The 14,268-nt window shown below is 44.2% G+C and overlaps 1 protein-coding gene across 8 annotated transcripts in view; it reads left to right on the top strand.

Annotated features, from left to right (window-relative positions):
- RIPOR2 (RHO family interacting cell polarization regulator 2) overlaps positions 1-5,863 on the top strand; it is a 1,323,029-nt gene extending 1,317,166 nt beyond the window's left edge. For all 8 annotated transcript variants that reach the window (XM_069613633.1, XM_069613632.1, XM_069613630.1 and 5 more), the window contains one exon: positions 3,393-5,863. In XM_069613633.1, the coding sequence (XP_069469734.1) occupies positions 3,393-3,487 (95 nt within the window). In that variant the 3' untranslated portion in view covers positions 3,488-5,863. The remainder of the gene's footprint in view (positions 1-3,392) is intronic.
- Positions 5,864-14,268: the final 8,405 nt, after the last annotated feature.

Below are 14,268 nucleotides of genomic sequence, written 5' to 3'. Positions count from 1 at the left end.
GTTTTAGGGGCGACTCAGCACCTCCACCAGTCGCCATGCAGAGATTCCGATTTGCCGCCAGTATGCTTCTGACGTGGAGACGTAGATCGTCCCACCACTTGCGGCATTGTTTGGCCATGCGGGGTGTTGTGCCAACAGCACTGACCCTCTGGGCGACTATGGCCCATATTGCCTTTTTTCTCTGCAGCGCCGGCCTGGTCATCTCCAGAACACAACATCAGCATGCTCTTCGAGTGTTTCGGCCAACATTGTTAGCTCCTCCCTTGAAAAGCGCTCCTGGCGCAGCCGATCTCTGCTCTTTTTCAAAACTTTAGGCATCGTGATGTCAAAGGGGTGGTGTAGGAGGTTTCTGGAAGTTGTAGGGGTCAGGTGTCTACTGGTAACAGAGGATGGCAATGGATTGTGTTTTTAAAGATGGCCGCCGTGCTCGTTCACGTTCCTGTGCGGTGACACTACTTCCGGATCCGCTTATTTACGGTCACTGCTAATAGCGGTTCCCACTAATTGCGGTTACCGCTATTAGCGGTGACCGCTAATGTTGATGGCTAGGGTGGCGGAGGTGCTATTTGCACAGCATAGGATGCCGGTAAGTGGGATTTTACGCCCTTTAGCGGCATGGCGGTAATTCCATTACCGACATGGCGCAATGCTCATGCCCGAGAACTCGTAATGTGCCGCTTTTAGCAGTCTCTGGCCAGCACGGACACGTTATTTGCACCATGCCGTTAATGGCCGATACTTACCGTCAGGGTCGTGATGAGGGCCAAAGTCTCTTAAATCGAATGGGCTGGCTTTGTTCCCAAAAGTGGGCAATCTTTCCAACCCTGCAACCAAATGTCTTTCACTGGGCAACCTTGCGCAGAGGTTGCCATGGATTCTCCTTTGAAGTCTTTCAGTTTGAATGCAGGGGATTTCACACTTCTGAGGCAAACACATGGGTCAGCTTCCTCCTTTGTTCTTGAATGCATCTCTGCCATGCAGCCTGAGACACCCTGTAATTATTACACCTAACAGTCCATAGAACAGGGCCCCTGCCCTGGCCGTATCACAATCACGGGGAGTTGCGAAATTTGGCCTTTAAGCCAAACTAGTCTAACAGGAATGTCATCAGCGAGGCTATTGAAGTTCTTTTTGTGAAAAAAATAAAATACCCAGAGTTAAATATACCAATATTTTTGCAGCTTTTCTTCCCCAAATGTACAGTTGTGTTTCTGAGCATTTTGCAGTATCCTTTCCCCTTTAGCTTCCCTCATGTCATTTCATTTCTCTGCAAGTCAAAGTAAAACAGGTTCATTTTATTTGATGTCTATTTTACAAAATGTGGTTTTCCTTGCATTTTGCTGTCTGAGAGCTTTCAGAGCTCTGGTCAATTTCTGTACACAGGGATATGTTCAAGAAACGGGTTCTTTGAAACTGACACCAAGCAAATGGAGAGAGAGCTTCTTTTGCAGAGCTTTGTCCATGTTAATTTGTTGCAAGAGTAAATGCTAGTCTTACAGCCTGAAATGAATTTCTCTGCTCTTCACAGATTTTACTTGACACAACGTCTTTCAGCGAGGAATGGCCCTCAATTGATGGTGTTCATCCTGAATATAGATGGGCATTGCTGTGTTTTACTGGAACTAAACTGTGAAATGCTTAAAGATGAAAATAGCACCAGTGCAAGGTCATTTTAAACACAGAACATTTTCTTTTTTAGTTTGAGGTTTTGAACTGGCAGCATAGCAGCACAGAGCAATGCTGCCTTTGAATTCTTCTCTTTGTTGCACATGAAGAAAATAAATGCAGCCATTCTTGGGGTGTCTATGTTCCATCTCGCCCCCGATGTGCTCAGCAGAGACAGCGCAGCCATTATTTGTGTAACTGTTAAAAACACAGTTTTTGTGATACAGGGGACTATGTGCTCAGCTGACGCAGCACAGCCATTATTATTGTAACTGCTAACATGCAGTTTTGTGATGCAGGGATTTCTGTTGGGCTGGTAAATGTACCTCACAGAATGTATACCTAACTCTCAATTGTTATGAATACTTGTTCACAGAAGAGGTCTGGGCGTTTTAAGTCAGTGTTTGGTATTTTAAAATGTGGCATCTATTTTAAAAGGTTGTGCTCAGTTCTAATCATTGTTCTTCTCAATTTAAACTACAACAGCATCATTGTGGGTTGAACAGCGGTACTATTGTGTTTGTTTAACGTGTACCCTTGGTGTCCCCTTTAATCACCATTACTGTTTTGTGTATGTTTATTTTTGTCTTACTTACCTTGCAGTTGCTTTTAACCTTTATATATTCAGTATATACTTGTGTCTACAATACTTTACTTTGTACCTTTCTGGGTGTAGTCTGTACTTTACCCCAGTGTCCACTTATCTGAAAAGTGAAGCCTTGCTACTCAGTAGCGCTTACCTGTAAGAGTTTGATCAAAATTGAGGGGATAGCACTGCCCACCATTATATACGGTCTCTAAAGAACACACAAAAGTTGTGGTAGAGTTACACCTAGTAACACAAGGTGAAACGCTGTACTAGTTCTGAAGGAATTTGACACCAGCTCAAAGGAACACCTTTTAAAACACAATGTGGGTCATTATGAGTTAGGGGGTAACCATACCGCTTTCAGGGTACCGGGTCCGGGTTTCTTAAATGAGGCATTAACGGGCCATTCCAACTTTAGAGGACCCGGTAATTCCTCATTTAAGGAACCCGGACCCGGTACCTCCCCATTCCCATTCAAGCCCCCATAAGGCTCAATGGGGAGGGTGCTAACAACGGGCCAGTTAACAACGGGCCAGTTGTTAGCACCCTGGTCTGCTCGCAGGACCCGCTAAGGGCACCTGGTCAAACCAGGCACCCTTAGCAGGTTCCTGCGAGCAGACTCGTAATGAGGCATTAAGGGGTTGACGGCGCCGGCACCTTTACCGGCGCCGTTAACCCCTTAACGCCTAAGTCGTAATGACCCCCAATGGCTTATTTGTAATATGTATGAACACACATACAAGTATTTCTTATGAAAGTCTTAAACAATACACATAAGAACCTTGGCACTATCTTGGTCATGCAAATACACTGTGCTGTTTTCCATATGTTGAACGTGTTGAACTTTTGAAGTCAATAAAACCAATAATATATATACGTGCTATTGGATCTTTAAGACTCATTCATTTAAGCATGTAAGGCATGTCGCTGTAAGATTGGAAATTGCAGGCTCAGGCATGGGTGCAAATTGACTCTGGTGTTAAGTGGCCATAGGAAAATTCCATTTGGCTGGTCACAGAACTATTGACATAAAGTATCCTGCATAACAACGTGTACATAAGGAATGTGCTGTCATAGTTTTAACACATTTTCAGTGCAACGACCCAATGTTAATCATTGTTTAAAATGTTCTTTGTAGGGGAAGATGGACGACTGGCTTATGAGCGAATGGACGAAGTTCCTCGAGAAATGGTTAAAGTCGGAGGTCGCCGCGGAACTGCTACTGCTTTTTAGCCACATCCTAGTATCGTTCACTCCTAACAGTATTATCAGACCTGGCCAATGGAACATTGCTGCAATGCACACCGCAAATCAAAAGGGCTTTGCAAAGCATGAAGGAAAGATGCTCTGCAAATAGTTCGCCCATCGCTAACTTAAAGAAAGGCCTTCTTCAGTACAAGTAAAGAGTTCCTTACCCACTTTCTTCTCAACGCTGTATGATGGACCATCCAAATGGGGGTCCTATGATATACAGACCTTTGACATTTTGGAACAGTGCAACTCTTCTTTAGTAGACACACAAGTTCAAATGATCTTTTACAACATATGGCCTGTGTGTTTTCATTCCTTTACAGGGTGTATACTTTTTTTGTGCTGTTGTGTAAAACTGAAATGAGTGTTGTTGTTTCTACGATGAAAAAGGCGGGGGGGGGGGACAGGCGATCAGATGAGTTGTACATTTTTAGGAGCATGTTTGGTGTTCAGTCGCACTGAAGTTTTTTCAAATTATTTGTATTGTATGTTTGGATAAAATGGGTGCATCATTTCCTATGAAGGCAAACCTTGTCTAACGTCATTAGTTCGGCTGTAAATGCCTGAAAACGTTCTGAGGCAAGAGGGACCCCCTCTCAGCCTTATTCTCCCCAATATTGGTAAGCCATTCAGACATCAGTACATCAACAGCTTTTATGTACTTCTCGTCCTTTTAATAGTAGATAAGGATGTATTTAAGGTACTGCTAATAAGTTTCATACACCCTCAAGTTAACCGTTTCTGTGCCCTCCTCGCCACGAGGGATCATAATACACCCTCAGCCCATGCAATTTGGGACGTATATTTATGTCCTAAGTGGAAAAGTATCGCAATTGTTTAGGGCGTGGTTATATGTACTAGGGGACACATGTGCATGTACATATATGTCCAAAAGGCCTTAACTCTACATAAAGGTGTATTTTATGGGATGTGCCACATTTACAGGTTATCAGCAGCAGCACTGTTGCTGTTGACTTGTGTCAGCTAGATTTTATCTGTTTTGCACGTGTTGTGCTGCTGTCCTGCTACTGGCTGTTTTTTAACTTCACAACACTCCTCTTGGGGTCAGTAGGATGCATTACACATTGGTTCAAGGACAGCTATAGGAAACTGTAGGGGAGACTTACACCAGGTAAAACGAGCTAGGAAGCATCAGCTATTATAGCTCATCGCAGTCCTCATCCAAACGGGCAAATGCCGGGACTCCCTCGACAGTTTAGCGTCTTCATCCATTGGATGTGCTGGGATTCTCGAACACGTCAGTACGGTGTTCCGAAACCCTGTGCTCTAACACTGAGAAGAATATCCCACCCTTGACCATCATGGCTCACCGCATTGTGATTATGGGTTCCCTGCTGGCAGAGCACCTGAGAACACCATCACGCTGTGGGCCCCTACTCAGAACCAGCATCAGGTTCCTGAACCGTACCCTAGGTGGATCTTCAGGAACCAATGAGGGCGTGCTCCATCATAGTGTACCCAAACTGAAGTCTCTCTCTCTTCAACATTCTTCACACTTCGTAGCTAAATCAAGGGTTATTTAATGTGGATTGTTTGCTTGAAACGGGCCATGATGCTCATTGCATGAAGGGGGAGTGTGACAGGGAAAAATGGGCAAGGACATGACCATTTAGAGAGACCTCCTGGATTCCCAAGTCAGTTCTAAATCGTGGCTACGTATGAACAATGCGATGCAGTTTCTGCTTTTAAACATTTTATATTTGGGAAGAAGTATCTGAATGCTCGTAAAATCTCAATAGACCGGGGAGGCTTTTATGGCAGAGGGCTTTTTTAGGCAGATGTTCTGACTGTGAATGTTATACTGTACATATATGTATATTAATATAAATATGAATCTATGTCCTTTCATTTGGTTATATTTGTACAGTTTTGAGTTATTCAATTGTTTTGTGCCCAGAAATTGCTCCTCTTTTGCAGAAGGTGTGTTCACGTGGGTCTCTTTATTAGAACTTCTTAGTAGGCCAACTACACGGCCACTTGCCTAACACATGCTGCCAGGTGTAAAAGCGTATTAAATATAGAGTGGAAGAACTTCATTTCGGAATTCGTTATTTGCAAATGGTCCAATGGGATCCTTTTAGCATTGGCACTGACCTGAAATGGTGACGGAAACATGTTCGATTAGTTGGCAAAATGTTCGTAAACAGACTTCGCAGGCATCCTTAATTCATCCTATCAGTTTGCATGAGCTGTTCCTTCTAACAAGGGGTTGCATTTCTATTCTGAATTTTAGTTCCGTGGTACATGCAACCCCTTCTTGCCTCATTTCCCTTTTGCCAGTTTTGTGTAAAGTTATAATAAAGACTATTTTTGAAATGCGAAGAAACCGTGAAGAAATGTGTCTTTCCTTGCAAGATAGATGGACTGAAGGGTTAAGTCATCTGTCTGTAATGCAGATCCAAGGAAAGCCAAGCTACAAGAAAAAAGTGCATGCCTTTTCCCGATTTCTCGTGTGCCTTTTGGGGTTCTATGTTCTTAGATCGGCATGTTTTTTTTGGTGAGATTTGTTTCCAAATATTTTTCACTGAAAAAACGAATGAAATGTTTTGTTTTTATATTGGGGGGGCTTCCTCCCTAGTCCCCCTTCCCTGTTATCTAGTCCATATTCGCCACCACCCTTCCTCTTAAATCCCCTCACCCACTACCCCCCTCCACCTCCGCTCCCCCATATTTTTCGAGGATTTGTTTCGTCTGAAACTTGGCGATGTAACAAAGTTGTACCCTGTTTGTTCTGAAGATCAGTAAAGTAAACATATGCATGAAAGCCATTTAAAAATAAGTCAGCCATAACAACGTTGAGGATGGTGTGTTTCAACTTCATCAGGGTCCCTCACTATGCATTCAGTCATGTCCACCTCCTCCTGGGACAAAATTATTTTCTTTTTCGGCAATGTACAAAGCATGACAGTTTATTTTTCTGCAATGTGCAAAGTATGACATCTTCAACTCCAACCGCGCCCCAACCCCCCACTTCACTTATAGCTGTAAAATCTACCTGCACAAAATTGCATTCCGTTGAGAAGAATGGTGAACAGACTATCTGGTGTCTGTTCTATATGAAGGCAGGCTAATTCCTCATGTAAAGGAATGGGTCTTTGCTCGATACAATCCTACACAAATGTACCTTCCACAGAACCCACTTTATATTTGAAATTGTGTTTTATAAATCAATTATTAATGCAAAACTAGGTGGAAGCAACAGAGCAATGTACATGGTAAAAGGTAACACATCAGGTAAGGAGGGGTGTTACACTATGTTGCATGCAGTGTTCTGAACATGGGGGTGCGGGGTGGGATGTGATGCGGGAACACAAGGAGCCTAGGTGGCACCCAGAGTAAGGTCTTGAGTTACTTCCTGAATTGTCCGGATTGCCACCAATTACCAATTCAATCAATTCAGACTATGCTATTATCTTGGAAAGCCTTTGCTTTGGCCCATGTGTGTGTTTCTCAATACCTCGCTGATCTGTGCACATTTGTGAGTACTCAGCGACCAGATAAGGACCATTTGACTTAATGGACAATAGGAAGGTACATGTGAAGAATCAAGAGAACCTCTTATGGGATGAAGTAATGTCAACCCTCCCGCCCGGACATAATGCTCCCCCAGTAGTTATATTCATGCAGGGGCGTTGCTAGGGGACGGCTAAGGGGGCTATAGCCCCTGATATTTTGGTTGTAGCCCCTGATAGAATCTCAGGAGATACAGCCAAAAGACTAGCTAGCCCCCAGTCCCAACAGTTTCAACATCAGCTTAGCCCTGGGTCTTTTCCAGACCTAGCAACTCCCTTCTTGCATGATTGACAAATTATATTGACGGACAGTGCAAAATTGGAGGTCCTTTACATGTAAGGGTGGCAATAAGGGCTCTACACCCTCTTGTGACAGTTAATTCTGCCATTATGTTCATCAACGGTGCCAAATAGTTTCTTGTCCTATCTCCTCAATCCATGTCCGTTGAAAGCTCTCCCTGCAACCACCCACTGCAATTTTAGCTTGAGACTTTTTTTAATCTGTGATTGAAACGCCCGAAAATGTACTTCCCTCTTACAATATGCAGCAAGGGAAACTGATGTAATTAGACCGACATCGCCAAATACACACATCTAAGCTGCTTGTACGCTTAATTCAGCCTGTGCTCAGAGATACCTGGGGAGAAGCAAGGAGACTCTCAGGGCTGTAGCTTAACCAGAAATAAATACTAGGGGCTTGGTTGTGAGATTTCTCAAACAATGGAGTGTGCCCAGCTAAAAAGGATAGGGCAATGGTTAGGGAACTGCTACGTTATTACTACGATTGCTGTGCCTTCATATCGCCCATGACATTGCCCTACATTTGCAGGATGAGTCCCAAAGTCATAATCAGTCATTCTCAAATCAGTTTTAGGGAAACTCGAACCACCCGAATAATGGTTGGTCCAAGGCTCCTGGAATTTACAAACTTTTTTAGTGACTTACAGATAAATACATTCAAAGCAGACAGGTTGCCATCAACTGCAGTGTCATGTTAGTTTTCTATTTCAACTTCAAGTACCTGCTTGCAGCAGAAATAGGAGGAGTCATGGGAGAGAAGAACCCTTACTCATAATTATAGCCTTTCATGTCTTCTACAGCGAATTTTGCATAGGACTCTCCGAGCACCGCCTACCCACCAAATGTTGTAGTACCTTTTATTTCACTTGCCCCTGAGGCGAGAGAGAAGTATGTTGCTTACCTGTAACTCCTGTTCTCTAGCATTGGTATCTTTCATGGATTCACATGCTTTGCATATTCCCTGCCAACAGGCTGGAATCCTCAGTAACATTTTATTATAGCTTATAATAGAACTTTTAGGCTCACTTTAGTAGCCCATCCATGTCCTTTTGGGAGCATTCTGCCCCAGCCAATGGGACATTGAGTGACAAGCCCCACCAAGGAGGCCATCTTCAGATTCTGCACCCACCGGGGTGAGAGTTGGCGTAATGTAGCCTTGCTCCCTTAGGGGTGGTGGCTGGGCACGTGTGATTCCACGAAAGATACCAATGCCGGTGAACTGGAGTTACAGGTAAGCAACATACTCCTTCTCCAACATTGGATCTTTCATGGATTCACATGCTTTGAATAGATTGCCACAGCAGTTAACAATTTGTAACAGGAGGTGTAAATGGAGAAGGCATACATTATTGAGACAAGCGTTGTAGGACGGCTCTTCCAACCCTTGCATCAGCTTATCCTGGTCTCTCCATGGAGTAATGCTTGATGAAGGTGTGTGGAACTGCCCAGGTTGCAGCGCAGCATATATTTGACAGGGGACCCCCTGCCCATAGAGCTGCCAAAGACCCCACTGCCCTAGTGTAATGAGCACGAACAGATCCTTGCAGTGGTCGCCTGGCCTGGGCATGCGCTGTGGAAATTGCGGTGGAATCCATCTTGCAATACCTTGTTTTGAAATCGGCGGACCTGTTTTCGGAGGGCAGAAAGCCACTAACAGTTGAGATGTTTGTTGAATGTGTTTGGTTCTGTCTATGTAGAACTTCAGGGCTCTTCGAAGGTCGAGGGAATGCAACCATTTGCAGGAATTTGCGTATGACTGGTGTTGGGGGAAAGGCATAGGAGAACATTCCTTCCAATAACATTGTGAATGTGTCGCCTAGCGATTGATGGTGCAGATACCTGCTCGTGAACAGTAGGCATTTTTTGTTCTCCCATGTGGCAAACAAATTGATGGTCGGTGCTCCCCACTTGTTGAAGATTTATTGGAGCTTCCTTTCTGCTAGTTACCATTTGTGTGACTGGTCGTTGGCTCTGCTGAGTTGATCTGCAGTTTCATTTTCCTTTCCTGGAAGGTGAAATTCTTACAGTTGCATGTTGTTTCAGATGGCCCAGTGCCACAACTGTTGGGCTTCCCTGGAAAGTACCCTTGATCTTGTGCCTTCATGTTTTCTTACGTAAAACATTGTGGTGGTATTGTCTGTGAACACTCGTACCACTTTCCCTTTGAGCACTGGTTGGAATGAGCGATGGGCATGTGCTACTGCCTTGAGCTCCAGTATGTTGATGTGGAGCTGTGCCTCGGTAGGGGACCAATGGCCTTTTACTGATAACTGGTTTGCGCGCGAGCCCCATCCTGTAAGTGAGGCATCCGTGATTAGGGTTTACAGGAGTGGGGGATCCCTAAATCAGGACTCCCCTTTGGTGATGTGGGCTGGTGTGAGCCACCACTGCAAGCTGTGTGTGGGTGACCTTGTTACTGTTATCGTGACGCTCCAAGTTCCCATTAATTGGGACCACCAATTTGCTAGGAATTCTTCTAGTGGTCTAATTTGCAGCCTGCAGTGTTGGATTAGGGGAATGCAGGAAAACATGGTGCCTAAGAGTTGCATGATGGTCCTGACTGTGATCCTGGCTCCAAGGATGAATGGACGCTGCTCTTTCCATGGGGGGGGCGCACACCGCCCTCGTTGGTGTTAAACTGTGCCCCTAAGAACCCTAGCTTGTTTTATGGCCTGAAGCAGGATTTGCTTGAGTTTATTGTGAAGACGAGGCGTACGAGGATGTTGGACACCTGCTGGATCAATGTTTCCGCTGCCAGGCGCGATGGAGCTCGTACTAACCAATTGTCGAGAATTGGATACACATGATATCCTTTTCTCCTGAACGATGCGGCTATTGGGGGCTAGGCATTTTGTGAATGTTCTCGGGCCGAGCAAAGACCAAATGATTCGTGCCCACGACAAATCTTAGGAATTTTCTGTGACTTTTGCGAATTTGAATGTGAAAATATGCATCTTTGAGATCTAGTGACGCTAGGAAGTCGCTCTCCTTTATTGACTTTATGGCTTCTGCCAGGGTGTCCATTTTGAATTTTTGTTTCTTGACATATTTGTTCAGACTTCTTAGGTCCAGAATTGGTCTCCATGAGTCGTCTGTTTTTTTGACTACGAAGATGTCCCATCTGCCCATCTGATGCTTCGGAAGTTTTTTGATGGTGTTTTTTGTGAGCAGTTGTTCTACTTCACACTTTAAGATGTTTAAGTGCGGTTGGAGTTAAAATATTGGGGGCGTCGGAGGAGGGCTTCCTTGGAACGCTATGACATGTCCTCTTTCTATGATGTCTTACACCCATTTGTTTGTGGTTACTTGTTGCCACTGCTGTAGATGATATTGTAGGTTGCCCCCCACTTGCTGAAGTTGGCGGGCCTGGGTGTAACTGGTTGATGGAAGTCAGGCTTGTTTTTGCTGCCTGCCCCTAGAGGCGGATGTTGTCTGTCACCTTCTTGGAGCTTGCTTGTAGTCTTTTAGCTTGTATGAGTACGCCCGGCGATACCCCTGGTAGTATATTTGAATATGTGGTTCCCCTCTGGTGCCCTTTGCTGCCTCTGTTTGTTGCTGTGGAACGACCTGAGGCTCCTCTTAAAGAGTGCAATGTGCTTCTCACTTTTAGCGTGTTTAGCAATCTTTCTGTATCTATAGCCACCTTTATGGCTTTAAGGGCACCGTCAATTTTTGGGCCAAACAATTGGTCTCCCTTGAAAGGCATGTGTAATTCCTGTGACTGAACATCTGCCCTGAAATCTGCATTTTAGACTTGTTTAAACACAGTCTCTGCTATATCAACCTCTATGTTGATTGCATAATTGGAGGCATCTTCCCCTTCTTGCAGGATGTCTAAGGCCTGCTTTCTGTTATCTTCTGGCAAGTACTCTAATAGCAGAGCCATCTGGTTCCACATCTTGTGGTCGTATCTTTAGAGTATTGCCATTGAATTTGCCGCTTTTACTTTCGTGGCTCTTATGGTTTGCATTTTCTTGCGAAATGCTTCTTGTTTCCGGTTGTCATTGTCAGGCGTAACTGCACATTTGTGACCTTGTGTATTAGATATTCTGCACGCTGCCACTGAAACCACTCAGGGATTCAGGGTCAGTTGGGATGTAAGGAATTTTGGGAACACCTCTGGTGCTTTTCCATTTTTTCTTTCAGCAGCCTTTTAATACCGGTTCTGAGAAGGGTTTTTTCATGAGCAATAGCCCTTCTTCCCAAACATGGTCTAGAATGGGAGTTGGCATTACTGCCTTTATGCGCTTGTGCATTTAATCGATCAGGAAACATTTTTGTTTTTGCTCCGGTGGAACTATGCCAAATTCTTCACAAGCCTTTTGGACTGTATTGTGGAATGCAGTTATGTCATCAAGTGGAGACTGATGTGATGGTTCTTCAGTGTCTTGGTTTAGACCCACGTCTATGTCCTCCCAGTTGTCTAACTGTGGTGATTTTGAGGTAAAAGTGTCAGTGTCCCTGTTGTCTCCCTCATCTTCTATAGTAGAGGACAGTAGTTCTCCTTATTCTTGACTGTACGGAGAATGTTATGGTTTTGGAGACAACCCTTGTGTTCTAGTTGGAGAAGACCCTTGTGTTCTAGTTGGAGAAGACCCTCGTGTTTGTATCAGACCTGCAGGGTTTTTCTGAAGTGCCTGGTGCGTTATCGGATGCCTGCGTGTTGGATGGCTGGTTGGCAGCCTAGTATCCAGTTGCTGAAGTAGAGACTGGAGAGTAGATAAAAGGTGTATTGATCACAAGGACTGTGGGTTAAGTTAAGGTTCTGCTGGCCTTAAAGGGGCGTCGGGGACCACTGGTGTCAGTCTGCAAACTCTTGTAATCCTGGTTCCACAGTATCTTTCCGTGATGAAAACTGGTTTTCCTCAGATGACTGGGGTGAGTACCCCTGTTCAAATTCTGAATCATTATGGGGCTCCAGTATCTGGTCTGGAAGAATTGATGAGATTGGAGACAGGGTCGGGCCCTTAGACAATAGGGTGATCCGTGCCCCCCTCTAGTTCAGATGGGAATCACTTTCATTGATTACGATCTGGTTGTCTACAATACTAGGTGAGTGCAGGGGCCTGGCAGGTATTTTAAGAACTATAGGGACAGTCTCCAATTGGTTCTTTCTTTCTTTCTGGCATGTGTTTCCTCCATACCTGTGTTTGTGTCTTAATATTTCTAATTTCCCTTAAGTTTTCCTGATTTTTTACATTTTTTGTGTCCCCGTGGGTGAGGACGCTTTAATATAATTTTTCTGCCGCCCCCCCTGTTGACAGCACAGACAGGAGAGGTGTTGGCGACTTTCCATGTACTGTTGCTGCCACACGTTGTTTGGGCTTCCTCGAATGGTACAGTCATCGAGAAAGCAGCTGATGCTGCCGACAAGGCCTTTGAAGGCATGGTTGACGTCAACGGGTGTGTAGGTGATATCGATGTGGATGATGATTTTGCATTTTTTGCCATCGACGAGGTTGTCGACAACGATTTGATGGTCATCGACGGTGATGAAGCCGGCGACGATGCTTTGACAGCCGTCGACGATGAGTGCGTCGCAGACAACTGTGGCCCTTCCATCGACAGTTTTTGGGCAGCAGCGGAGAATGTTGCGCTCATTGACGGAGCACTTCCTGTGAATTCTGTCGTACTTTTCATTTTCAACGGGTCTCTAATCACCAAGGTCGATGACGGATGGATGAGTTTTTCCTTCCATTTTCTTTTTAAAAGTAGCAGAAGAAGAAGACATTCTGTCCACTGACCTGACCCTTTTATGAGTTTTTGGCCTATCAGATTTGCTCTCCACCACGCTTCTAGAGGATCCAGCCTCTGAAGGGGGGTACCTTCCCTCATTTAACCGGAGGGCTAGTCTCCTTTTTCTATCCTTGAGATTTTTTGCACTAAATGTGGCACACATTTCACAATCCTCCTGGGTGTGATTTTGATATAGACAATAAATGCATTCAGAATGCTTGTCTCCCTCATAAACATTTTTAATTCCGCATGACTGGCATGCTTTGAAAAGAGCTTTACGCGTTTCTTCCATATTTAAAAGGTAAAAGCACTTATCTGTTATTTTTGAAGAATGATTTTTCAGTTTTGAAGGAAATATGTTGGTTTCTGGCCTTATTTCTCCAGGAGAGAAAGCCTAGAGGACTCCTCAGCATGATGTGAGGTTTGAATCTGTGGATGGCCTCCTGGGTGGGGCTTGTCACTGATCATCCCATTGGCTGGGGCAGAATGCACCCAAAAGGACATGGATGGGCTACTAAAGCGAGTCCAAAATTTCTATTATAAACTATAATAAAATGTTACTGAGGATTCCCAGCCTGTCGGTAGGGAATATTCAAAGCATGTGAATCCATGAAAGATCCATTGCTGGAGAAATGACCCACAAGTGATACCATGAGTGAGCAAAGAGACAGCGCACTTTGGAATATCCACTATGTAAAATAAATGGTCAATTTTATTTTATATGAAGCAAAACTGTAGCCTATTAGATCATACATGAGTGAGACTTTTTGTATAGTGCAAACTTAAAAGAATTACTTAAAGGTGATCCTAATTTTGGTTGCTAAAACATGGTGATATAAAGTGATTTGCCTATGGTCATATTCTTTGGTCAGGTGGGTGAGCCAGGATTCCAGCCCATGGTTTAAAGCTCCACATTTTCAATTGAAGCAATATGTCTCCTCTCATCCCATATTTACTTATGCACCAACCTACAATGTTTTCTGCATAGATGTCTTTAACAAGCTCAACAAGAATTTTGTGTTCAATAAAGCTACCTGAAAAACACGCAATGACATAGAAAATGGACCTTGCAATTTATAGATAATCTTTATAAAACGTATTGGGCAAAATAAATGTCAGTCATTCTGAAAGTACAGTAGAACACAGCAGAGCATGTGCATCTGCAAAATGATAATGCAATAGAGCAGACATCTG

This window comes from Ambystoma mexicanum, chromosome 5p (assembly GCF_040938575.1).
Source record: "Ambystoma mexicanum isolate Mex_15411 chromosome 5p, UKY_AmexF1_1, whole genome shotgun sequence".
NCBI lineage: Eukaryota > Metazoa > Chordata > Amphibia > Caudata > Ambystomatidae > Ambystoma > Ambystoma mexicanum.
Note: the sequence above shows the minus strand (reverse complement) of the source record. Positions and strands in the feature narration are given on the sequence as shown.